The sequence below is a fragment of the Apus apus genome, chromosome 5 (assembly GCF_020740795.1).
Source record: "Apus apus isolate bApuApu2 chromosome 5, bApuApu2.pri.cur, whole genome shotgun sequence".
Lineage (NCBI taxonomy): Eukaryota > Metazoa > Chordata > Aves > Apodiformes > Apodidae > Apus > Apus apus.
Genome location: NC_067286.1, coordinates 16788923 through 16813444, shown reverse-complemented (window position 1 = coordinate 16813444; position 24522 = coordinate 16788923). Strand labels below are relative to the sequence as shown.

At 52.7% G+C, this 24522-nt stretch overlaps 1 protein-coding gene across 4 annotated transcripts in view; it reads right to left on the bottom strand.

Annotated features, from left to right (window-relative positions):
• The window catches only part of DUSP8 (dual specificity phosphatase 8), a 42288-nt gene extending 20571 nt beyond the window's left edge, over positions 1-21717 (bottom strand). The window contains exons 1-3 of one of the 4 annotated variants that reach the window (XM_051622563.1): positions 21655-21717; positions 7161-7561; positions 815-953 (exon numbers count right to left, since the gene is read on the bottom strand). In XM_051622563.1, the coding sequence (XP_051478523.1) occupies positions 815-953; positions 7161-7391 (370 nt within the window). In that variant the 5' untranslated portion in view covers positions 7392-7561; positions 21655-21717. Of the gene's footprint in view, positions 1-814; positions 954-7160; positions 7562-20655; positions 20675-21204; positions 21222-21459; positions 21535-21654 lie in introns of those variants that run through there. The other 3 variants (XM_051622564.1, XM_051622562.1, XM_051622565.1) reach the window with 3 other exon arrangements.
• Positions 21718-24522: the final 2805 nt, after the last annotated feature.

Genomic DNA, 24522 nt, shown 5'->3' with positions numbered 1-24522 from the left:
TCCCCATCTCTGTGCTGTCAGCACTATCTAGGAGCCTGGCTGAGCTCAGTGGGACCAAGGGGCTTCATGGGGCAGTACCTGCTCACCCCTGTGTGGGCAGAAAGCTTGGAGGTGGGCATCCAGCCAGGCAGACACTTGGCCATCCCAGCCATGGGGAATTAAAGGCAGCTTTAGCTCTCCCTTCAGCAGCTCACTGCTTCTTTTTCCTTCTCTGCTGGATTGAAGTTTTTCACTTATTCATTGCTTGACTCCCATTTGGCTCTGCAGAAGGGCTGTAATTAGGGCAGCAAGTGCCTCCTACCTGCACACTCATGCTGGAAAGCATCATCTCCAGCAGACCCTGACTCACCTAGTGATGACCCTCTACCCCTGCCCTCTTTCCCCTTCCCAGTACATCCATGGATTTCCTCTCCTGCCCTCCCTTTAACAGCAGTGAGAGGAAGCAGAGAATTGGAACCAGGCTCAGCCCATGGCACGTTTGCCTGGAATGAGGTAGCACAGGGATGGAGGAATGAAGGGCAGCTTTTGGGTGGTGGGATCTGTGCCACCACGACCCGTCTGTACCCTCCCCTCTCACTCACCCTGGCTAGTGGGTGCAGCAGCAGGAGCTGGGCAGTGCAAGGAATGAATGCATGGGAAGGACCCAGTGATGCCAGCAGGGTTTAGTCTCCTTGTCTGCCTGAGGGGCTGCCCTCTGCCATCACTGCCACCGGTGGCCAGGAAGGAGGGTGCAGATGGACATGTGTGGCCACTGCTCCGTAACTCTAGACTAAGGGCAACAGTGCCAGGGGAAGAGGTAACCGAGGACTCCTACCTGTAAGGATGGAGACGCTGTGGAAGCAGCTGTCCAGCTTGCCCAGGAGGATGGAGAGGAAGCTGTCGGCAGCCAAGCCGGTCACGTCCCGTGTGCTCTGATCATAGACCACCACGTCCTGGTGCTCCTCTGCCTCCACCTGCACAGGAATGGTGAAAACCAAGAGTCAGAGAAATAGGCTGAGTGCTGAGGATGCTGCTGTCCACACCACCGTGGGAAGCAAAGCTGAATTTAATGGCTACTTCAATGGGAGACCCCAGCTCTTTTCCCCACAAGTTAGCTTCACTCACCAAATGAAGAGTCCAGCCAGGCTGGGACTTGGCTTCACAGTTAAAACTGAGAGTGTCTAGTACAGATGCCTGTTAGGGCAGCCCTACCAACTGCAAGTGCTTTTGAGCATCCTACCCAAAATAGGGTGGCTCCTCCTCATCACCCACCCTTGGCTTGCCATTATTTAATTACATCCCAGAGGTCGCTGTGACTTCTTCCACATGCTCCTCCCCACCCAACCTTTGCCCTCAGGTACTGTAGCCTGACTGGCATCATAGGGACTTGGGGGTGGTTTGGCAGAAGAGGCTCTTCCACCACAGCCCTTGTGCAGTGGCTGGAGTGAGCAGGGCTGGAGCCATAGCTGTCCAGGGCTCAGCCTGGAAACATTGTGTCACACCTCTGTAGGCACTACCCCTCCAGAAGCTCAATCTAAACCTGCAGGTCAATCCTGAGGACTGAAGCAGAGGGAAAATCTCTTTAGCTTGGAAGGTGTTCAGCAAGATGCTCCTTCTTCCATTTGTAATGCATAGTGGGGCTTGCACACTGCAGAGATGTGCTGGAGCAAAGGGGAAGCAGCTCCCCAGTTGCTTTCATGTGACTTAACATACCATGAACAGAATCCAGCCTTGTTGCCACTGCGGGGTCTCCAGGGCAGGCGAGATGCCTGTGGAGTACCCCACAGGCAGGCAGCTGTCTGCAGGCAGGTGTCCCTCCACTCCTGGACTGCAGTGAGAGTACTCAAGGCACAATCAGTCATTCCTACATCTACCTGAAGGTCTGTATATGCTCAGAGTGTTCTCTGAATAGCCTGATGGATGACATTACACCTGCCTTGCAAGATCCTGCCCTCCCAACCAGTGAGATAAGGCCCACCCATCACACTGCAAGAGGGGGAGGAGGCAGCAGTGGGCAGGTAGCAGGGTCTGTGCCCCTGAGCCACTGTCTCCTCTTTCTTGTGTCGGAGTTGTCTATCACCCACCCCCTGCCTGTCCCTCTCCAAAATCTCTTTAGGAGGCCACTTGAACTAGAGACCACTCATGGACACCCACCTCCTTTTGATGTCTCACCGTTATGCTCTATCTTATCACCAGCACAGATTTGCTCAGGATACTGTCAATATTAATGCTGCTTTCGCACCCTGCTGCAGGTGTTTCTCTGCTCAGCAACGTGAGCGCCATCCAAATAAAACTGCAGGGCACACCAGTTTAGCTGAGCTCATCACGTTTCCTTGCTGCAGCAGAGGGACAGCCCCACACTGACAGAAATCCCCACCGGGACACCATGTGCCACTCTGCAACAGGAAGGGGGAGGCTCAAAGGAGCTGCCTGTCCCCAGCCTGGCAACGGGCACTGGAGAGCAAAACTGGCCCAGGAGGTCACAGGGATGACTGGAGGGATGAAAAATCAGTGGCAGAATGAGAAGAGAAAAGGATGTGGAAAATTTAAAATAAGACACTGCAGAATGAGTGAAACCACCTGAGGCTAAGCTGACTGAAGATTTAGCCCAGCATTTCTTCCTCGGCCATCCTTGAAGCAGGACTTACATAGGAAGCCATTCCAAGTGCAGTTGGAAGGAAATACAATGGCTGCCAAACCAGCTCAGGGCTGGGAGCCTGCCAGCCCTTTAAGCCCCTTTAGCACACCCCAAAAACCCAGTCCCCAGCTCAAAGCCCCATGCCAGTGAAAGCATCTCCGCTAAAAGCACAGTTAGGTTGGGATCAACCTGCAGTGGAGCAGAGGCTTGTCCTGGCTGTGCAGTTCCAGACAGGGTGGCTACAAGGGAGGTACCAGCTCTGGCAGAGGAGAATTATCCCACTATAGGATTTAGTGGTCCCTTTGCATGAGGAGGCTTGGTTTGGGCCATTGCTGCAGGGCTGTTGAGTGACAGAAGAGAGTGCAACACAGTTTACATCTTATTAAAGTTACAAGGTTTCACTTAATGTAAATGCCAAACAGGCACTGGCCTCGCATGGCCTGACTGCAGAAAATAAATACCTCACTTGCTGGGGCAAGGATGCCTGCAGAGGTTCAGAGGAGCCCTTGTGGAGCACACAAGGAGCTCACACTGGCTTCCCAGCTCCTTGCCACAGATGGAAATGAGAGGGTGATGTTTAATCCGGCCTGTGGGTCTCCCATTGACCTTACGTGCTCCTGATACGCAGGGGAAGGCTCAGCCCTCTCTCATGCCTTAAACCTACAGAGGTTAAAAGCTAACTGGGCAGAGGAGGAGGGTAAAGCTGAAGAGAGGCTCAGGCCACATTCCTGCCTCTGCCAGGGCCTAGCGTAGTGCTGGGGCATGGCTGATAACAGAGGAGTCCTTCAAGGAGTGGCACATCCATCGTCAGAGCTCTCCAATGGGAGTTGCCCATCACCCCAAGACTGCTGAAGTAAGCAAACCCTCAGGCATCACCCTCCAGAAAGGGTCTCCAAATCCAGCCAGCAAGGAACAGTGGGACCAAGACACAGCAAATCTTCTGGCTCCAAAAAGATGTTGAAGAGGGCTTGCAAACCCATGCATGCCTTTTTTCAAAAATCTGCTGACTCACCCCAGCCCTGGAGGTGCCCCAGGGCACTTTCCCTAGGACAACCCTGCTCCCGGTCAGCGTTTTGGCTGGGGAGGATGGCCAGCCTGGAGCAGGGACTACACAGCCACTCGCTCCAACCAAACCACAGCTGAGACCATCCGTCACCTTCACACCAAGCTCAGTGCTCCTGATTACCCTGCCCAACTCTGGCTGGAGATAGCTTCCCCATGGACATGTGGTTCTGAGCACTGGGCGATTCCATGCTGGGTCCCTGCTTTGCCTCTTCCTGGCTGCCAAGAAGGGATGCTGCTGCTCTACAGGTGATCGGGCTAAGAAAAGAGAGTGCTATTCTTATTATCCCAATTACTACCAACACCTCAGTCACATATTGTTTCAAAACACAGTGAATCATCCTGCTGAAATAACAGGGCTGCCATCAACATAAAGAGCAGCCAGGCACATGGCTCAAAACCTAAGCCCCAGCTTTCCCTCAAGCAAAACAGCTGCCTGCAGTGCCATGCTCCTAATGCAAATAAATAAGTATTCCCATTGCCCAAAGAGACCCTTGTCATGCCTCAAACCACAACTGTAGCCACTGCAAAGATAGCTACATTTCAGGAAGCGAAAAAGAGGTCAAGAGGTGGAAAAACTTTCCAGGGGGATCTTGAAGAAGTGAAATTTCCAACATTTCCCTCAAGAAATGCTAGTAAAACCCCCAATCAGGAATTTCCCATAACCTCTGCACCCAAAACTGCACCAAGGAGCTGAATTACTCCAGTTGTTATTGGAATTTATTATTGGGAGAATTCATTATTAATAATATGATGGGAACAGTTCAAAACCAAAACCAGAGCAGTACATTGGTACCGTTTTTGTGCAGTTTCCCAGCTGGACACCATGGGAAGATGTACACGTCGAGCAGGATGCAGTGCACAATGGGGCCTGGGGACCAGCATACCCACAATCATAAACATGTATCATTGAAAAAAACAAACTGACTTTTATTTTCCTCACCAAATGGTCCTTTCCTTGCACCAAAAACCCAGCAGCTACTGTTATCCCACAGCACTGCTCCAAACTGCAGCATCCAGAAGCCCTGTTAACGGTGCCCTTCCTCAATAGCAGTATGGATCAGAGAGGTGCAAACACTGGGAAAAGTAAATTAGACAAGTGCTCTCATCCCCCCTGTCTGTGCACATGCAGGAGAAGCAGAAGGGAGAGGTAGGCAGGACTGCCCAAAAGCTCTGCTCGGCATCAGCCCTTGCATCCTTCCCCAGAAGGCAACTGCCGCCCAGGGCATCCCGGAGCTGGGATGAGCAGGTTGAACTCTCTTTGCACTGGGCAGATGAGGAGGAGCAGGATGAGATGGGAGCTCAGGGCTGCCCTGCCCCTGCCTGGGCAGTCCCACATTGCTGCTGGCTGCCTTTGTCTCAGCAGCCCCAGCCAGGAGCCGGAAACGGGAGAAGGGTGGGAGGCCCGTCAGGAGGAATAATGGGGCCGGACAATTGCGCCACTGATGTCACCCTTCCTGCCATCTGCTCCCAACACCAGCCATGACCCCTGTCCCCCCCTGCTTTGCCCCACTGTCTCCCCCAGCCCTGGTGCGGGAAGCCAGGGGCAGAACAGGACTGGGGGGTGGGTTGTGCGCTGGGCGGCAATGGCAGGTGGAGGCAGGGAGATGATACAAGGGGTAACAGAGGAGGTCTAAACCAGCTTTTAGCATCCCCCTCTGAGGGTCTGTGCACTTTGAGACAGTAGACCATACTGATTTCTGAGGGGTCCAAAAATACATCCAGGACCTAAGTAGCTGAAATTGGAGGCAAGGGGGAAAGAGAAAGGGGGTGAGAAGAGTTCATCACCCCAAAATGCAAACTCACAGGTGAGTGCATGAAAAGGCTCGGACACCCTGACCGATGGCCACCATCCCTGCTTTATGCCAGAGGAGCACACAGCCATGACCCTCTGGACCCCCCCTCCAACTTCCCAGGGCAAGTGGCTTAACCTCACAAGGGTGCCTTGAAGCTTAATTAATTCCCAGGCAGTGTGTACTGGGAGGGCCAGCACGCAAGTGGTGAGTGCAGCAGGGGCTGTGAAGAGCAGCAGGAGGGACACGGTGCCTCCTGCCCGCGGGTGTGCCAGGAGAGATTTCAACCATACCAAAGAGAAAAGGAAAAAGCTGTGAATTCTCCACCGCTCTAGCACCCCTGGTGATAGCCGAATACAGTCCCAGCTGATACCCGGACCATTACACAGTGACCCACGAGTGAGGAAGAGGCGATTGCTCCTCCTACGGGGACAGAGCAGGGATGGGCAGAACGGATCCGCCGATCCCGAGGAGCCGCTGCTCCTCTGCGGCTGCCAAGCTGCAGGTTTGCAGGCGGGCAGCATCAGCTGATGTTAACTCTTCCATGCTTCCCCCCTCCCCATCCTCCTCCTCCTCCCCCTCGCGCTGCTGCCGCTCCACGTGACGGCGGCCGCCGCAGAGGTGACCCTGGCCGGGGGGGGGGGGCGGCCGCCCCGCGCTCCCTCCGAGCTGGCGAAAAACTGATTATTCTGCTTGATTCTCTGGGGGATTTAAGAGCAGCTAAAGCCTTTCAGGAATCAGTCTCCGCAATCCCCCCCGACTCGCGGCGCCCCGAGCAGCGCGGCAGCAGATTGGCGCGGGGCCGCCCCCCCGCTGCCAGCCCCTGATCCCGCGCTGATGTCACCGGCAGCCAATGCGGCGGCTGCGCGGGGCGCCGGGGGGGGACGCGTCGCAGATGGCTCCAGCTGGGCCCAGCATTTGATTAATCGCCTGAATTACCCTCGCTTTGCCATAAAATTACAAGGCTGAGGCGGGGGGGACGGACGGTAAAAGCGAGCCGGCGGGAGGGCGGGCTGCGGCGGCAAAGCAGCCTCCGGCTCGTCCCGCAGCCCGGCCCCGCGGCGCTGCCCTCTCGGCAGGAGCCGGGACATGGCACCCCGGGGCACCCGGCGCTGTCCTGGCCGGGGCTCCAGCCCAGTTCCGTGGCTCTGAGCCATCTCTATTATTTAACCAGGAGCGACAGAGAGAGGAGCCTGGGAGAGATAATATGCCATGACACCGGATAAGAGCTTCTGGCGTCACAGGGGAGGAGGATTACATGTCCTGAATGGAGTTAGAGATGACAGAGGGGAGGGGAAGAGTTTTTAGCAGGGGATTAAGCTTACAGCTCTAGGAAGGCTTGGGGGGGGGGGGGGTTGTTTGCTGGCATACGACAAGTCCTAAGGCTAATATACTTGTTTGACTTGCCGGGGGAGGGCTCCTGGAGCAGGGAGCTGCATCACTGCGGTGGGAGCAACAAACAGGTTGCCAAGGACAGTGCTGTGGCTGCATGAACTCATGCTCCAGCTCTACGAAGGGTGCCAGAGAAATGCCAGCAGATACTGGGCTCAAGGGATGGTGGAGGAGAATGCACATACTAGGCTTAGACAGCCCATAGGCCAGTCTGAATCCCACCCCCAGCCTGCCCCCTTCTACTGAGGAAGAGAATGTGAACGTGCACCAGGAAAGGTGAGGACCAGATTCCCTACCTTCATCTTGGAAGCGGGCTGGATGAGCTCCGTGATGGATACCTTGTCCTGCTGGAGCCTCCTCTTGACGAGCTTGGAGCAGCAGATGTTGACAGAGCTAAGGACGTGCCAGGAGTTGTACTCCACGAAGGAGCGGCTGTCAATGACCAGTGTGCCCTCTGCTCCGTTCCTCAGGAGGCTGGCCAGCTTCTTTGGGTCCATCACCTTGCGTGGGAACCTATCCCCAGCCATAACGGGCCTGTCCCCTCTGCGGCGAGTGGGAAGCAAGGGGCAGAAGGGCAGGGATGCCAGCACCTGTCTCCCCAAGAGGAACAAGTGAGGTGTAAGGGGTGAGCAGGGCAGCACCTATCCTGGTCTCCTCACACTGCTAATACCCAGGATGCCAACTCATTGTGCTGAACCTGAAAAGACAGGAACGGAGAAGACAACCAGTCAGGTGGGCAGGACACAACACTTATCTTTGGCCAAGTCCCCAAGAGCTTCAGAAGATGTCTTCAGAACTTTGTAAGAGTAAACAAGCCACACTTTCTAGGTATATTCTCTGAGCTCACAGGCATCTATGGCTCCAGACTGCTCAAACCAGAGGTTTTCTCTTTGTATTTAATAGCCCTCAGTGAATCTTTCTTCCATTAATTTGTCTAATTGCTGTTTGAAGCCATGTCTGCTTTTAATAGGCACAGTGGCCACTGGCAGGGAGGGGAATGGTTTGCCAGCTATGATGAAGTCCTTTCCCTGGTTTGCTCCAAGTCTGCTAACCAATAGCTCCTTTGGGTGACACTTACTACTTGCACAGTAAGAGGCCATGCATACCCTTTCCCTAATCACCTTCTTTACAGTTCTTACCACATTTAGACCTTGTTTAGGAGCCTTTCAGGTCAGAGCATCTACAGAGCCACCTGTTGCACAGACACCTTTTGCCAACCTGGCCCACCTCGATGCACTGTCTTTGACAGGCGGACATACCAGGGGCCAAGATGGTCCATACTTGGACCAAGATGGTCCCAAAGTGGCTACTGCCTTCCAGTATTTAACTTGCACAGACTTTCAAGGGGGGTTTGTATACAGGGGTACGTATCTGGACTCCATCTTAGAAACTGAGGAGGGGGTGAGCCTAGTGCTCTCTGAAGTGCTACCAGAAGAACAAGCTTCCTCCACATCCAGCCCATGGCATCTGCAAAAGTAACAGGCAGACTAAGGGGCATTCAGCTCAGGGTGTCTTCTTAGGTTCTAATGGCACATGTCATTGTAGGCATGTTTTAATGGCATTAGGTTTTAATGCCACTGCAGTCATTCAGAAAATAAGACTGGGTTATTACCAGGCTCCTCTTGTTCCTGCCAGACGGTGTTTTAGAGAGAACCCACAAGCTGTAGCATGGAAGCTTTAATGCACATGAATTAAGAGGACTATGAATACCATGCCTGAAAAAGCCAGTGTAAAGATTTTCATTGACTTCTGCAGGGCCAGGATTTGGTCCACGGACTAGAGAAGGCTTACGAGTCATCTTTATCTGAGATAAATGCAAATAGCTCAAGACACCAAAAAGATGCCTAGGTAGGACATACTACTAGGTAAAATGACAGGGACCTCAGTTACCAGTCACCAAACCTGGAGGACACAGCCAGCTTGCAGAAAAAGGATGGAAAGCCACAGAATATGAGGACGGAGGTTCTACCTTTTGCTCTGGCTCTGACTCCAGCATTAACAGCCTCAACTTCTCTGGGTTACCAGACCTGCCTCCCAAAGCAGAGAATAAATGTTCCAGGCTTCAGCCTCAAGATCCAAGCTCCCAATACAAGGCCACAATAGGATATGCAATCCCCCCTTGTCCCTGTCTCACACCCTTGTTGCCTCTGCCAATGCATTCACTCAAATGGGGAGGGGGGTGTGTGGAAATCCCCTAAAGTGATGGCTCGTCCTGGCACAAAGCATTTTGGCAGCTCTGCAACACTACAGCATCTCTGTTCCCAGCCCCACAGCAAGCTTGTATAGCTCTGCGGCTCCTCGTGATGACTCCAATTAGTGCTGTCCCCTCAGCAGGCAGCTGACAGTCCCCCTGCTGCAGGAACCCTGCTCCTCTCGCCTCCCCCTAGCACTCCTCCAGGGGGGCTTAAAAATTGAAACAGTTCTAATTAGGGGGTCTGAGGGAGAGTGAGGCTGGCTCTTGCTGGGATATGACACACCTCATTATGTTGCTACCCTCTTGCCAGAAGACCCCCTGCTGTACCTTGGCTATAGAGCCAGGGCACTCAGAAAGGATGCAAATTAGCCAGCTTTTCCCTTTCGTCTTCCTTTCACGCCCCACTCCCCAAATCACTTTCTGCTTCCCTTCCCAATCAGGACACCAGGCTACAAATTCTTCTCAGCTCTTCCAATTACATCTAAGAAATAAAAAGGGAATGGAGAGAGTTGGCAGACAAAACAGATGAGGATAATATAGCAGCAGAGGGATGGGAGTGAAAGACTAGAGTGGAAGGAAGGAGTGATCCAACAGGGGGGTACACATTGCATAGTACCTCTGAGAATAACACGGTATCTGCTCTCCAGATAATGAGCAAGGCATAAACTCTGGGGGTCTCAGACACAAATAGAGAGGTGTAAGAAAGATAACAGATCCTTGATTGCCTAACTGCTCCAAGAGAAACCTGTTCAGAAGAGGCCTTCCATGCGTGAAGTTCTGGCAGATAACCAAGAGCTTGGGTGGAAGAAATTGGAGAAGACACATGAGGAGGTTTCCCAGGTCAGTGTTCGCTTCAATGAGCCCAGGTGGGCCTGGTGGCAGACACGTCTGACACATCAGCCAGGTCCCACTCCCAGCTCCACCCAAAAGATATGGGGGAAGGCAGGGCAAAATTGGTCTGTTCTGCCCCTCTTTCTGGGAGCCTTTATGGGGGTTAAAGATGACTGAGTATGGTCATAGGGTGCTGCAACCTTGGCATTAGACCCAAGTTACAAGGACTTCTCTAAGAGTATGTGCAGGCAGGTCAAAGACAGATGAGCCACTTCTCTGCCAGCAACTACAGGACATTTTGAAGTCAGACTAAGGGATGGTGGATTCATCCCCAGCTAACAGGTACCCCAGGTACCAGGAGAGCCTATGAGACCTTCACAGTACCTCACAGGCTGTGCGTGAGATGGCCTCTGAGAAGAAGGAGCTCTAACGCCTCTGTACCTGGGAAATCTACCAGAGAAGGAAGGAAGAGGTGTCTTTCTGCTCAGATGGTTCAAAAGGAAAACTGAAGGAACAGGCACAGCCATGGAACAGTTGAAGCAAGAGATCTTCTCACCATGGTGACAGGAGACCAGAGGAAAATGTTAACCTCAAACCTAAATTAGGGTTTCCGAAACATAGCTATGTCCTTCTCTTATCAGTTTATTAAAGCCATCTTAATCTTCTTGAGTGTTCCTGAAGAACATTACCATAATCCTTTAATCCCACCTCTCCCTGGAGTGCCTGTAATGAGGAGACGGGCACAAGGCTTAGCTGAATGGGGACAGTCAAGCAGGAGAAGCCACGATTCAGCTGAGGGACAGAAAGACAGGCAGAGCTTACACACAGGCTGAGCCAACTGCCTGCTCGTCAGGACTCTGCCCCCAGCATCGCCTTCATGGACACGTGTTAGGAGAAAGGTGCTGGCCACACGAGTCACGAGTGTGACAGATGCGAGCAGCAAGCCAGACTAAGGATAAGTGTTCATCCAGGCTATAACTGTCTTCTGGTCAAGCCAGGCAAGAGAGCAAAAAATCCTGAAACATGTCCCAGCCTGAGTCTGTGGGATACGACAGACCACAGGAATTCATCCCTGTGCTGGCTCAACATAGGTCACCAAGGTGGAGGCCACTTCCCTTGCACAAGACCCACAGATGAGAGTCATGGTATGGGAAGGGTACAGATCTGTTTTCTCTTGCTCTGGAGACATCAACTGGAAGGCCAGCTTGTCTCTGTAGCAACCATAAACCTCACTAACCAGCATGCCCACTCTTTGCACTAAGTTTGTGATTATGTCCTGGCAAGCTCTACCCTCCACACGTGGTCCAGTCAAGGAGCTGCTCTGCTCACTGCCTCAGGCAGGCCAGCTTTGGTGCAGGATGCAGGTCTGACCCCGTGAACCTGTTTCCATCATGCGAGACTGGGTCTACAACATGCTTCCTGTGATGCTCATCCCAGAAGTATGCTCTTCTGGTGGCATCTCCACCTTGATTTTACCAACAGATAAGAGCACCACAGAGAAACATCTGCTTGTTTGTCTCCAGTAACCCACAAAAGCAGCCATTACTGAAGAACTGCAGTCTCCACCAGGGACCCAGCAACACTGAGCTAAGTGATCTGGCTATTTCTCCTGCAGCCCACCTGGAGAAATATCCATGTCTGAAATGCTGCCTGGCCAGGACTCCTTCATCCATCCAGGTCAGCCTTGTCACCAGCCCCAGGCTTACCACTGGGATGCTGACTGGACCCCACTGGCCCTCAGTTCTCCAGACACTTATTAAGATGTAAAACATGGCACTTTTGCCAAGTCCTCCACCCTTTTTTTCCCTCCCCATCCCCTCACTTCTTTCAAGTGCTTCAGCACTTAGCAGACTCCCCTTGGCAGGCTCACGCTGTTTGAGGAATTCCTAAATCACGGGCCTATTACTAATTATTATTATTTTGCAGCAGCAATCAGGGACGCAGGGCTCATTAACAAGTTATCACCTCTGGTTTCCCTGGAAACCCGCAGCTGCCAGGCAACGGCTGTGTCTCCGGCCGGAGGCGATGCTACTGCAGCACCTTCAGCTCACTCCTGAAAGATGCTTAGGTCCTGCATGGGCTGAGGCACCGAGTTTAGCAAATGAGATGTGGTTAGGAAACTCCAGGATGTGTCCCCCTGCTCTGTCCCATCTGCTGTGAACCTCAGCTCATCTACTGATCTTGTGCCACTCATAGCATCAAAAACTGCGTAGTGGCTTCTCCCTCCCAGCAAGAGATGCAGGCTTTCTCCAAGGGCGAGGAATTTGGAGCACTAATGATCCCGGCAGGGTGGCAGTGGGACAAAGCTGTTAGGTGCCTGCAGTAGCAGCTTTGGAGGTGATGTAACTGCTGATGATTTCTTAGCAGCTACTCAAGGTCCCTTTAAAAAAGCAGCACAAAAGATTTCTCTGCTTGATGATGGAAAAACAGTATGGGTTTTTTTCCCTTTTTCTCCTTAAAATGAAGACGAGAAACACCACTAACCACATCCACTAACCTAGATGCAAAGTCTGCTCACTCACCTTTCTGCAGTGAATCTCAAGGGCGGAAGGAACAACATCTCCCTAGTCCCAGCTGCATGAAGATGTAGGGGAGATGCCAATGCAACCTGCTGCCCTGCTCTACCCCCCCACAGGGGTTTTTCCCAGGGTAGACAGAGGTCTCCCTTCCCCAGCCTCATCCATGCTGATCTCACATCCCGGTATCTCAGCTCCATACACACCACAGACATTCTCCCCCTGGGACAAGACACCCCGGTCACCTCCTCCATGAAGGGGTGAGGTGTCCCTCTCTTCCAGTCTTCCCTTCAAGAAGAGGGGAAAGGGCAGCCTCCCCTTCTTCCCACAGCACATCACCAGGAGGCAGCCACTGCACCTTTTCCAGGGTTTCAAACCCAGCTGCTCGCTGATCTCAGGATTTTTTTTTCCCCTCCTCCTTTCTATGCCGCAGTCTCCTTTCAATTCCCATAGGCTGGAAGCAGCGTGGTGGGGAGCCCTGCAAGGAGCTGCACACAGCCGAGCAGCACCTGCTTGCCTCCTCGCACTTCCCATTTGCCCTCTGCATCTGCAGCCCCCACTCCAGAAGGCGTTTTCCACTGGAGGATGTGGATGAAGGACCAGGACTGTCCTTCAACAAAACGCCAGATGGTGCATTCACCCTGGCCAAGGGATGTGGCGTGGAGGCACGTGGCAGTGCTGGCATGGAGTTGGTCAGCCTTGGGTACGTAGCTGGCAGCACAGGGGCTGCTCACGCTCAAGCCACAGACAAGAACACAGGGATGAAAGGATAGGGAACAAGTCATACCCAGCTGCAAGTGAGTCTTTCCCAAGCAGCCCTAAGAGCAGATTGGCTCCTCTGGTTGCAACTGAGCCAAGCAAAAGTGGTCCTTCACGCCCCCCCACCTGATGTTATGTTATCCCAGCAGCTTTGGATGGGCTGTGACTGCAAACGCAATTGTCTCCTAGCCTTCTTCTACCAAAGCAACCCAGCTGCATTTAAGGATTTGCACACTGGCCATTCCCAGAAAACTTTCTGACTGCAGCTGTGGTGGTCAGTCTAGAGATACGGCCAGAAAAAGCCAATGGGGACAGCAGGGAAGGGAATTTAGCCAGAGCCTAGACTACAAGGCCAGTATCTCCTTCTCTTAGACTTGTGATTTAAACATTATTTATATGTTTTTTTCCCTTTAGTATAAACACGAGCTTTCATTTTGAAGCCTACAAAAGCTAAGACCAAACGTTATCCATGACCAGCCAGCCATTTAATTGCTGCCTTTGCCCATGCTGAGGATGGAGCTCCCCAGCATGCTGCTTTCTAAAGCTATCCCATTTCACCACCCTGCCAGTCTGAGAGCTGACCAGGGTCTCAGAGCTGAAAGCACCTTCTGCTTTAAGCACCTTGGCACACATCACAGAGGACAGGTTACACTGGAAGAGGAAAATCTAGTTCTACTGATGCTTCAAGGGCCCTTGCTGTGCACTGATATCCCCATCATTTGCTGCATGACGCCATGAGTCCAACAGGCTTATTTTGGGGATCTCCAATAGCTTGTTTGCCTTCTTGCAACAAGAGCAGACAGAAGCAACCCAGAAAGGTATGCAGTTAGATACAGGGCTGGTTCATCTCTCTCTTCCTAGGACACCAGACACCATAACTACCTGTTGGGTGCATTTGCAGTCTCCAGGAAAAAAGGTCTCCAGGACAGAATATCTGTACTATTTTCCACAATACCTACATGCTAAGTGAAAGAAACCACAGTATTAATCTGTGGGTCCTCAAGGCTGCAGATAAATACATGAATATTTCACTTCTTAAGACAATCCCAAGTGACAGGAATTTGTTCATCTCAGCAGAGCACCAGGGACAGTCACAGGTGAGGCCAAGGCTGGTGAAGCAAGCACCTAGCAAACACAGGGGCAGCCCGCTGGCACCTGCCCAGTGCAGTGTCATTAGTACCCCAAATTTAAATGACAAACAGGACGCCTGGCCTCATTGAAGAGCAATCATGTCACTGCCTCCTGGCAGGTTTTACACAGTTTCTGACAGTAACTGGTGCAACCTGAGGTGCAAATCCTAGCACAGGTTTCCAGACAGCAGAGGCCAATGTCCACAGTTACATATTCTATGCCTGCAGAAACTCTGGCCCTCCTTAGGTGACCCAGAATTCAACTCAAATGCAAGGGGCTATGCTGTTTTGCCATGGGATGAGACATCCCCCAGGGCAGCAACATAGGCTTTGCAAGACTTTTCTCACCTGGTTCAAGGTTTGGTAAGTTTCCTATATGCACACAATAGCTAAATTGCTCACAGGTTTGGAATGAATTAGCACTTGAGTTGTCAGCTCAGACTCTGTCTCTGACCCCAGCAATGACAAGGTGCTACCTCCAGGTTTCGAGGGGTTATCTTTATCTAAAAAAAACACAGAAGACAGGCAAAGCCCAAGGTGATATTTCTGCCCCATTCTCCTTTCCCTTGAGGGCTGAGATTCATTACCAGGTGGTTTTGTTTGGTTAATCTGAGTTGAGATGGAGGTCAAAGTATTTTGCAGGACATCCTCCACCTCCATACCAGACAAGCACATGCTCATTGACCACACCAAGCCATGGCTTGCCGGGCAGATGCCATGATTCTTCATGTAAGAAATCCTACAGCCTAGCCCCTTCACTGAACACTGGATATTGCATCATTTTGCAATATGGGTCTTCTCTCTTAACCCATTTCATGGCTGCTATTGTGGGTGGGACTCCAGATTAACTCATTCATGGGGAAGCAAACAGCAATATTCCCCTCACCAACTCCACGCAAACACTGAAGCATGATAGATGTATTTTTTTTTTAACCACAGTTTGAAAAAAAACCCAGAGATACATCATGACATCCACCCAGAGCCTCAACATCCTCCAACTTGTTTCCACACCAGCAGGTCTCACTCATCCCTGCTTCTGCATCATGCAACAGAAAGCATGGGTGATCACAGCAAGCCCTGCTCCTTTAGGGCTGCATGTTGACCCCCCAGCAAAGTAAGATCAGTTCAGTCCTACTCACCTCCCTGCCTGTCCTGCTAGAGCTCACACGTATCTTTTTATCACTTACTGCTGAATGAACCTTGCTCAGGTGCCAGACAAAGAGGCAGCCAAGCTCAAAGCAGAAGGGATTGTGAGGATGATGCAGAATTAGAGGCATCAGCATTCAGCAAACAAGCAGAGAACACACCAATCTATTTTTAATGGTATAATGCAAGTGCTTTACAAAAGGATGTGTCTGGGGTGATTCTGCCCAGTCAGAGATTTGCATTTGGATTTTTTGCAGCAGTCAACTTTGCTCGGTGTGCGGGAGGCATTTTGTCCTTTCACCACCCCACAGAATAATTCAGACAGCCGTGACTCCCTTTTGGCTGGAGGCTCATCCCTCTGGGTCACCTTCCTACCCTGCCATGTTCTTCTGACTTCCCATCAGAAGAGCTAAAACTGCAGTGAACAGTGGGTAAGGTGTTTAGGTGAGCTCCAGATTCACTTAGCTTCTGGCTCTCAGCTCCACTGAGCTAGGAAAACTGGTGGAGACATCTCTACATGGTCCACTGATCATCACCAACGTAGTTACCTTGGTGTTTCACAGGCTAGCTCACAAATCAGCAGTGCTGGCACCCTCTCTGCACCAGCCCTCTACTCCACAGCCTCAAGTGCCAAGCAAGGCTCAGGCTGTGCCCATGCACTCCCCATGAAGGGCTGCCAGCCAAGGCAGATGAAGATGGCATGAGTAACTCCACTCAAGTTACAGCTCAAGGAGGACCAGGCCACCATCAAAAGCCTGGAAATTAGGGTCGTTAGAGGCAACACAAGAACAATTAGATGCTGTAGATGCTTCTCGGTGGCTTTTCAACAGCATGCCCCCGGCACTGATGGACCCTCTTTGTTTGCAGCAAAGATTGCCCGGCATTACCCAAGAGGGGCTGGATATCAGTGGGAGATGTGCGATTGAAGCAGAAGCAGGTTTAATGTGTGGGAAGGTCTTGACTTGCTTGATGAAAAAAACCCTGCAATCACCTAAGGAACCAACCGAAATTCCTACCACAGCTTCTGCTGCACGTGCTAGTTTTAGACAGCAGCACTCCTTTACAAACTGAATCCCCTATGAAAAAGAAGCAAAGAGGCAGGATGCAAAGCTGTGGATGTGGGCACACTGTGCACCTACGTGCCGGATGAGTAAGGCGGGGAGGCAGGGACAAACCGGAAAGACACGCAGCATCATTAGCAGGGCTGCAGAGGGGAGAATGCCAGGATCATGCTGTCATTGAAACCGCCATGCAGGATCAAAGCAGTGGTCCACCTTGTTTCATGTCCCCTCACCATCACTGCCTAATAACAGGCATTTTGCAAAAGCCTGGGATAAGCAGGATGGTGGGTTGTTTATGGAATAGTCATGGAATAATTTAGGTTTGAAGAGACCTCAGGAGTTCATCTGGTCCAACCTCTCTCTCCCTTAAAGGAGAGTTAACATCCACATCAGAACAGGTCGTCTTGTCCTTCTGGTCATCAAATGACATGTTACTAGTCATCAGTAGGCTCAGGAATTATTCTCACCATAACTCAGCATGCAGAAATGCTACACAGAGAGCCTCTTTTGCAAATTGCAAGGGCACCCTGAAGGGCTCTGGAGAAATTCCTGGTAAATAAGGTCTCTGTCCCAAGACACCTGAATGCTTGGTTTAAAAAAGCTGTAAGAAGGCAGAGAAGTCATGCACACACACATTGAGGTGGGCAAACAGGAACCGTGAGGGCTTTCCACACACAGCAAACAACATGGAAAAAGGCATAACACGAGCAGGATGAAAAGAGGGAATCAAGGAAGGATTTTCAGCCCAAACAGGTTGCTGGCATGCTCTTGATTCAAGTCAGTACAAAATGCATCCCTTTTTTCACCTTCATGCAACACAGTGCCTGCATTTCTGTGCTGTTATTGCTCCCTGTGTGCGCTAGGAGACTCTCCATGTCCTGGACCAGTTTCCAGTAAGCATCTCCAGGTTTTCTTCTGATCCCAGCCTGAGTTACCACTGCAGCTATCTTTTGAAATACCAGTTCTTTAAAAGCATAATGCAAACAAGCACTACCTGTCACTGTTGGAAACTGGAAGTCCAGAGGAACACAAAAAAAACCCCCTCAGAATCTCTGAGCAAAGCACAGAAAGAAGCCCCCTGCACAATAGCCTAGATTACCCTGTCCAGTTGGGTCTAGAAAACCTCAGAGGAAGAGCCAAATAGCAGAGAGATGGAATAAGCTATCCTACAGGAGCCACAGCAGTCTGCAGCACATGCTGGACACGGCTCTGTGCTGGGCACAGCCCCCTAACATGGCTCTCCCCTCATCTTACTCTCCTTGCTCAAAGTGGAGATAGTTGAGAGCCAAAAGGAGCCTCTTAGACAGCACTGACCCAAAGGTTGGGTGGAAAGTCTACGAAGAGCTCTTGGGAAAAAAAAAAAAAGAAGAAGACGTAAGAGCTTGTTTTCCTTTCCATTAAATCACACTAAAGAGAAGGGGCGACCAAGGCACCCATTGCTGCCAGAGCTTGTTATGTCCCACCATGGTCGCAGCTGCTGGCCCACTTCTGGCAGAGCATCTCTCCCGTGGGGATGTGACACATCCACATGCCATGGTCTCCCTCTCCATTAGAGGAGCAGCCAAATAGTCTGCCATTGCCAGGGTGCAATACACCACCCACCATCCCTGTGGAAACATGCACTGCCTCGTATCAAGCCACAAGCTCTTCCCGGCTTTGCGGGCAGCTCCGGATACCATTAGTGCAGAGCAACTTGGCATGGTCAGTTTTTTATCCCACTCACATTCCCCTGGCTGTGTTATAACCCTGCAATGAAATATGCGCAGGTCTCCTGAGCTAGCTTGAGAAAATCTTGATCAAAGAGCTTGTTTAGCTTCTTATCTGATGAATGCTCCCAGGCCACTCACCTAGCTTTCCCAAGCTTGCCCTTAATTACGTCAAGTGCCTCCTTCCCACCTGGCATCAGGCAGGACAGGTGTATCTTCAGAGAAGATATGTAAAGCTTGAAAAACAGGTTTTAAAACCCAGAGGGCATGGGGATGCAGAGGAGTGCTGAAGGTTTCCCCACAGGATGACAGCATTACCTCTCTGGCTGCAGGAGTTTCTCTGCACAGCAGGAAGAAAGAGTGGGTGAGACCCAGGGGCTGTGCTTGGAGGAGCCGGAGCAGCTGGGTGTTTCTACAGCCATCTCCCCCTTATCACTGCCATTAAAATCATGTTGGAGGGCAGAAAGGTCTACAAACTCTCCTAGTGCAAGTCCCCAGCTGTCCTACCAGGCAGAGAGGAGTCAGCATGTGCAGGCTCTATATCACCTCCTTTCCTAGAAGACTCAGTTTGCCAGAGCTGTTTTAGTATTAGCATCCTGTCAGCCTGCACCATAAATCAAGGCTGCCATGCACTGGAGCACCTCCTCTTCCTCCTTCCATCTCTGATTGCGTTAACATGCTCTGCACCTGCCTGCACCCAGGGCTTTGGGAGCTGAGCTGCACACCAGAGAAACTAACCTCTGATCCCTAAGAATAGACTCACTTAAAGGAAACAAAGCAAATCCTAAGAGGAAAACCATCTATAACACACACACACCCTATCTCTTCTGTAGATTACAGTAGCTGGTGCAGAGGTAAGTGGTAGGAATGGAGTGGAGACTCATATTCTGACTCATTAAGTTCAGAAATCCAGAGCCAGAATGGGTTTCCAGCCTTTGGAAAGGTTTTGGTTGTTTTGTTGTGGTTTTTTGTGGGTTTTGTTTGTTTGTTTGTTTGTTTTTGGGGGGGGGGGGCGCGGGGGGATGTGTCTGCAGGGGGAGAATTTAGTTTTCTCCCACCTCCCCACGTCTGATTTGGCAGTGTGGAACAGACAACTGAAAAGTCCCACCCAGCCCTCAGGGGTGTTCTGGTAGTAATAGTGGCATTGCTTTTAATTTTAGGTGAACTATAGCTTTCCAAAGGCATGCTCTTCAGTAGCTCTCTCAGCAAGGTGCCTGGCACCTAGCAAAAATATGCTTTGCACAGTGCAGTGTTTGAAAGAATAATCTCCATGCAGAGCCACCGGTGAATGCTCCTGAGGACTCTGGCCACTTTGCTCAGCCCTCCCAACCATAGCTGAGACTAAATTTTAAACAGCAATGCTAGATGCAGGATCTCCTCCCCTTCTCCCTGCCTTGTGTCCAGGCAGGAGCAAAAGAAAGCCTTGGGGATCTGAATCTATTGGGTTAAAAGCGTTTTGGTGCAAGATGCTGCCATCTTGGCTCCGAGACCCTCAAGCCCCAGGTTCGTGCTGCTCAAGCGTGTTGCCGATGGTCTGAGGGCAGGAATCTCTGCCTACTGCCACTGCAAAGAGGGGTCTGGGCACCCATCTGCTGCTCATGCACCCAACTGTCGTCTCTGGTCCCAGCCGCTTGGACAGTCCTACACATCCAGGCTCTGCCAGAATGGCTGCGCCAGGCAAAACTGGGGACAAAGCACCTGCAAAGTCCTTGCAGGCATCTTAAAATCCCAAATACCTCCAGCTACGGCCAGGAGGGTTCTCAGTGCTGCAGCTTACTTCATTTTGGGAACTGCTACAAGCAAAACCAAAGCAAGAGCAGGAACCCCTAGCCAGACCCCCAAACCCCAACAAACCTCTTCTCAGAGACAGTCCTCCTGGCACAGGCACCCTCCAACAGCGTGAGCAAACCCCGTCTGATTGAGGGAAGGCCAAATCCAGAAGCACCAATTCCCATGCATTGAGTCCTTTGAAAACAAAGCTCCCCGCAGCCACCTTGGGGCATGCAGGCAGCCCTGCCTCGAGTCTTCTGCCTTAGCAGAGGAAGATGAGACAATGCACGCCAGCGTTAAACCCTGCTCCACGGGCAAGCTGCTTTCAAGGTTAACATGGCCCCTGGACTGCCAGGCACAAGCCTCAGCACTACCTGTTCAGGGTTTCCTGGGCACCCCGACTGTCTCCTGGGGAAAGGGTGTCTGCCTTTATACCCCAAATCAGAGGGAGACCAAAACGTCCAGCAAATGGTTTCCAACACATCTGTCATCACTAGCTGCTTGGGATGGTGACGATCTCTTCCACTGCTTCTCCAGTGCCCCGCTCCCACCGGGGAGCTGCTGATAACTACCGCAATACAAAGGATAAACGCATCTGTGCCCAGAAAAATCCAAATATCCTTAACAGAACAGCACTGCATTGCATCCTGCCTTCTAACGAAACGGCAAATTACTGACCTGTGCACAGAGCTCCCTCAATGCAAGCTGAAGCACTGACATCAGCTTTTGCTGTTGCTCAGGAATTTAATTCTGGGGGAGGAGAAAAAGGGGGGGGGGCGGGCAGGAAGGAGATGGAACTTATTTATCAATATGGGAAATAACCAGGAATCTTTAAAAACAGCCAACACACTGAGCACAGAAAGCAACATTTATCACTAAATAATAATTGGGGAGGGGTGATCAATACGTCCTTGCACATTAGGGGAGGTGGAGGGGATTATTTTAAACGGGCAGCTTAACTCATTAAAGGCGAGCAGCGCCTTTGGAGCCGCAGCCGTGAAGCTCTGCATGCAAACCCCCGCTGCTGAACACATGCCGGCTCCGTTTAAACGCCAAGGACACAGGGCGACACTCCAACCTCTTTCATCATCAGAAAAACCACAGCGCTGTTAACACCGGTTCCTCAAACACCAGCCCTCAGCCCCCAAGAGAAAACCCCTCCATACTCGACCTCTGGCCCAGCAGGACAGCGGGCATTCCCGGGAGATTCCCAAACCCCTTACTCACCTGCACCACCACCGCCCGGCAAGCGCGCACCGCGAAGGCAGGGGGGGATCTGCACCCCGCTCACAACCCCGGGAACCAGCGCAGCGCCCCCGACATGCGCGGCCGCGGAGCGCCAGTCCCCCTCCCATCCCCGCGGCGCAGCCCGCTGCGGGGCTGCTCCCCTCGCCCTCCAGGGTCCTCCCCGCCCCCCAACCCCATTTTTTTTCCTTGCACCTGAATAACTCCAGTCCCCCTTAAAAACCCAAAGCCCTATACCTGCGTGCACACGTACACATACAGGTACACGTTTTCGCGCTGTCCACGGGCGCTGGCCGCGATGCCGGTTCCGCTCCGCACATGCGGGCGCGCTGCCCCGCACCGCCCACCCCCCCCGCGCCCGTTCCCCCCCCCTCCCCCGCAGCGGGGCGCACGGCCCCGGCATGTACAGGCACGGAGAGGGGATGCACTGACCCGGCGCGGCGGGCGCGGGCGGCCCGGCCGTTCCGCGGGCTGTCCGCTGGCGCGGCCGCTGCCGGCGCCGCAGGGCCCGCATGCCGCGGCGGGCGGGGGGGGGAGGGGGGAGCCCGCTCCGCGCTGCTCCGCGCCGCTCCGCGCGCCGCCGGGAATGCGCCGGCGATGAGGTCATGCCTCGGGAACGGCGGGGGGGCGGGGGGCAGGAATACAGCGCTGACGTCACCCGCAGCCAATCAGCGCGGGCGGCGCGGGGCAGGGTGACGTCAGCCCCGCGGGCGCGGAGCGAGGCGGAGGGAGGGGGAGCTGCTCCCCCCCGCTCCCATCCTATCCCATCCTATCCCATCCCATCCCATCCCATCCCATCCCATCCCGTCCCGTCCCGTCCCGTCCCATCCCTGGCCGGGCGTGAGGAAGTCCGCGGGATTTGTGCGGCCCCGCGCAGCTCCGCTTGCCGCCCTGGTGGTGCCCGCGCTGCCTGCGCGTTCTACCGCGCTGCGCCGGCCCTGCCTCACTGCTGGGCTGCCTGGGGGGCTCCCACGCCTGGTGAATTTGGGTGAGGGTTCCCTCTCGCAAGGAGACGGGTTACCCTGCGGAAAGAGTGCCCCAAGTAGCACAGGGCCCTTTTGGGGGTGACTGTCCTGGCCTCTGAGGTTCCCAAGGAACACCTCTAGCGCCGCGCTGCTCCCGGCAAAAACATGTGCTTTCGTGTATTTCTGGTTCATAGGTGGTTTGCAGGCTGCTCTTCTGGCCTGATGCAGGCTGAGCCTGGAGCTTCTCCTGCAGGCAGGACCACCCCTCCTGCCTGTCAGTGCACCCTGCCTGCATTTCACCTGCCAGCTCTGCCTACCCTGCAGCAGGGTGGCTGTCAGGACAGCCCCACTTGTTCTCAAGAACCCAAGCTGAGGAAGGAAAGATGTAAATGCAGTGTGGGCTCAGCAGGCAGCATAGCAAAGAGTGGCCCAAAAGCTGGGGGCTCAGGGGGAGCTGCCGGTTGGCTCCTGGCTGGATGGGGTGGGCTTATCTCCATCCTGCGGCCGTGGCACTAAAGAGCTGTGCTGGTTGGCTGATGCAGCAGAGGCTTTTCACTGTCCTTGGCCCTGCTCTGACTGCTCCATCTTAGGGACAGATTAGAGTATAGAAGCTTAGGTTTTGCTGGTGCTTAGGAAACCAAGGCAACCTTTCTCCCTGTCAGTATTTACGCTGGATGTTTTAAAATTAGCTTTCATCTCTCCGGACACAAAGCTGGCAGCTTGCTCAAGAAGGGTGACAAGCTCCCACAGTTACTGGTGGCAAAATCTTTCCTAGAAATGTCATTTCTCATAGAATACCAGAGGTATAAAACCATGGATTGCTAAAAAATCTCACTCTATTGCAAAAGCAGCGTCGAGTTCATACCGTTCTCCTACCACAGAAAATCAGCTCATCCAAAGCTGTCAGCAGTGAAACTTTAGCAAAACCAGGGCTACTCTACCTAAGCAGCAAGGCCCATTCACCATAATCAGTGGCAAGATACTGGGCTAGGATGCTTGCTTCTCTAGTGGCTCTGGAGCACTCATTCTGGTGAGAGCTGAAGCAGGACTGTGCCCAGCATGGCTGGAATAAAGCCAGGGTCTTTCTTCCATTCTGCCTTTCCTGGTAGTTTTCCTGCTCAGCTCCCTTCTCACATCCATGCAGGGTGCCCTGGCTGAGGAGAAACTGAGAAAGACTTCTCTTGCTTCAGCTTAGGGCTGTTTCTGACTCTGCCCAACACCCATTTTTTCAGGGGTAAAATAGAAAAAAACGAAGGGGAAATGAACAAGTTTGAAAATCCCAAATCTTCCTTGTAAAATCTATTATCTAGGCAGAGAGCTATGAGCTAGCAAAGCCTGCTGAAGGAAGAGGTTTTCAAGTTTTTTTCCAAACCTGTGTTAAATCAGTGTTTCCCACTCTGGGCCTGGCATGACGCTGCCAGAGAAGCATCCCTGATTGGCTGTTGGGAAGATCACTCCCTGGCTGGCCAGTGGCACAGTGCAAGGGAGGAGTGTGAGGAAGGAGATGGGAGAAGGATGCTGGGCTGCCACTAAGTGAGGGGGAGGAGGTGGTGAGGAAGGGGCAGAGCATGGGGTGTCCCAAGGACCTGCCGGACAGCTGCCTTGGGCTGTTCATTCCATCAAGAGGCTGAGCTGAGCTTCCTCTTGAGCCTTCATCTCTGGCAACCTCTCCTCAGCCACCCCACAGACCCTAATGCATTCCTGGGTGATGGAAACACAGGAGATTTGACCCATATAAAATCCCTAATGGCAGCAAACAGAAGGAGGTGCTCCAGTGGGGCTGGGGACCAGTAAGGTTCTGGTTCTTGTGCCCAGTGGGAGAAGCTCCAGCTCAGAAGCTGTGCATCTCTCCCACACCCACTGCTTCTGTGCAAGGCACTGCAGCCAAACGCTTCATGGGGAGAAACCAAAACAAATGATTCACTGCTGTTAAGCTGCTCCTGGGATCGCAAGGGCCAAGAGCAGGCAGTGATGGAGTCTTGCAAAACGTCACCTGCCTCCCGAAGCCAGGGCTAGCCCCATTTAGATCCCAATCCTGTTCAACTTGAAATTCTGGCATTCAGGTGTGGAGTCATGACTACATGGGAGAGGGCAGACAGCCTGAGTGAGGGCAGTGCTGTGAGCACACCTGAGGCTCTGGGTGGCTCGAGCACACTGACCAGGCAAACAGCATCCCTATTTTCCCCCAGGGAAAATTAAGCAGGGAGAGTCTGGGCAATGCTGTTATGGTCAGGCAGGCAGAACAAAGCAGCCTTACACACTCTAAGCTCCCATCTACCAGATGTGAATCTATTGTCTCAGCCCCAGGGCTGGCCTCCCACCTCCCCATCACAAC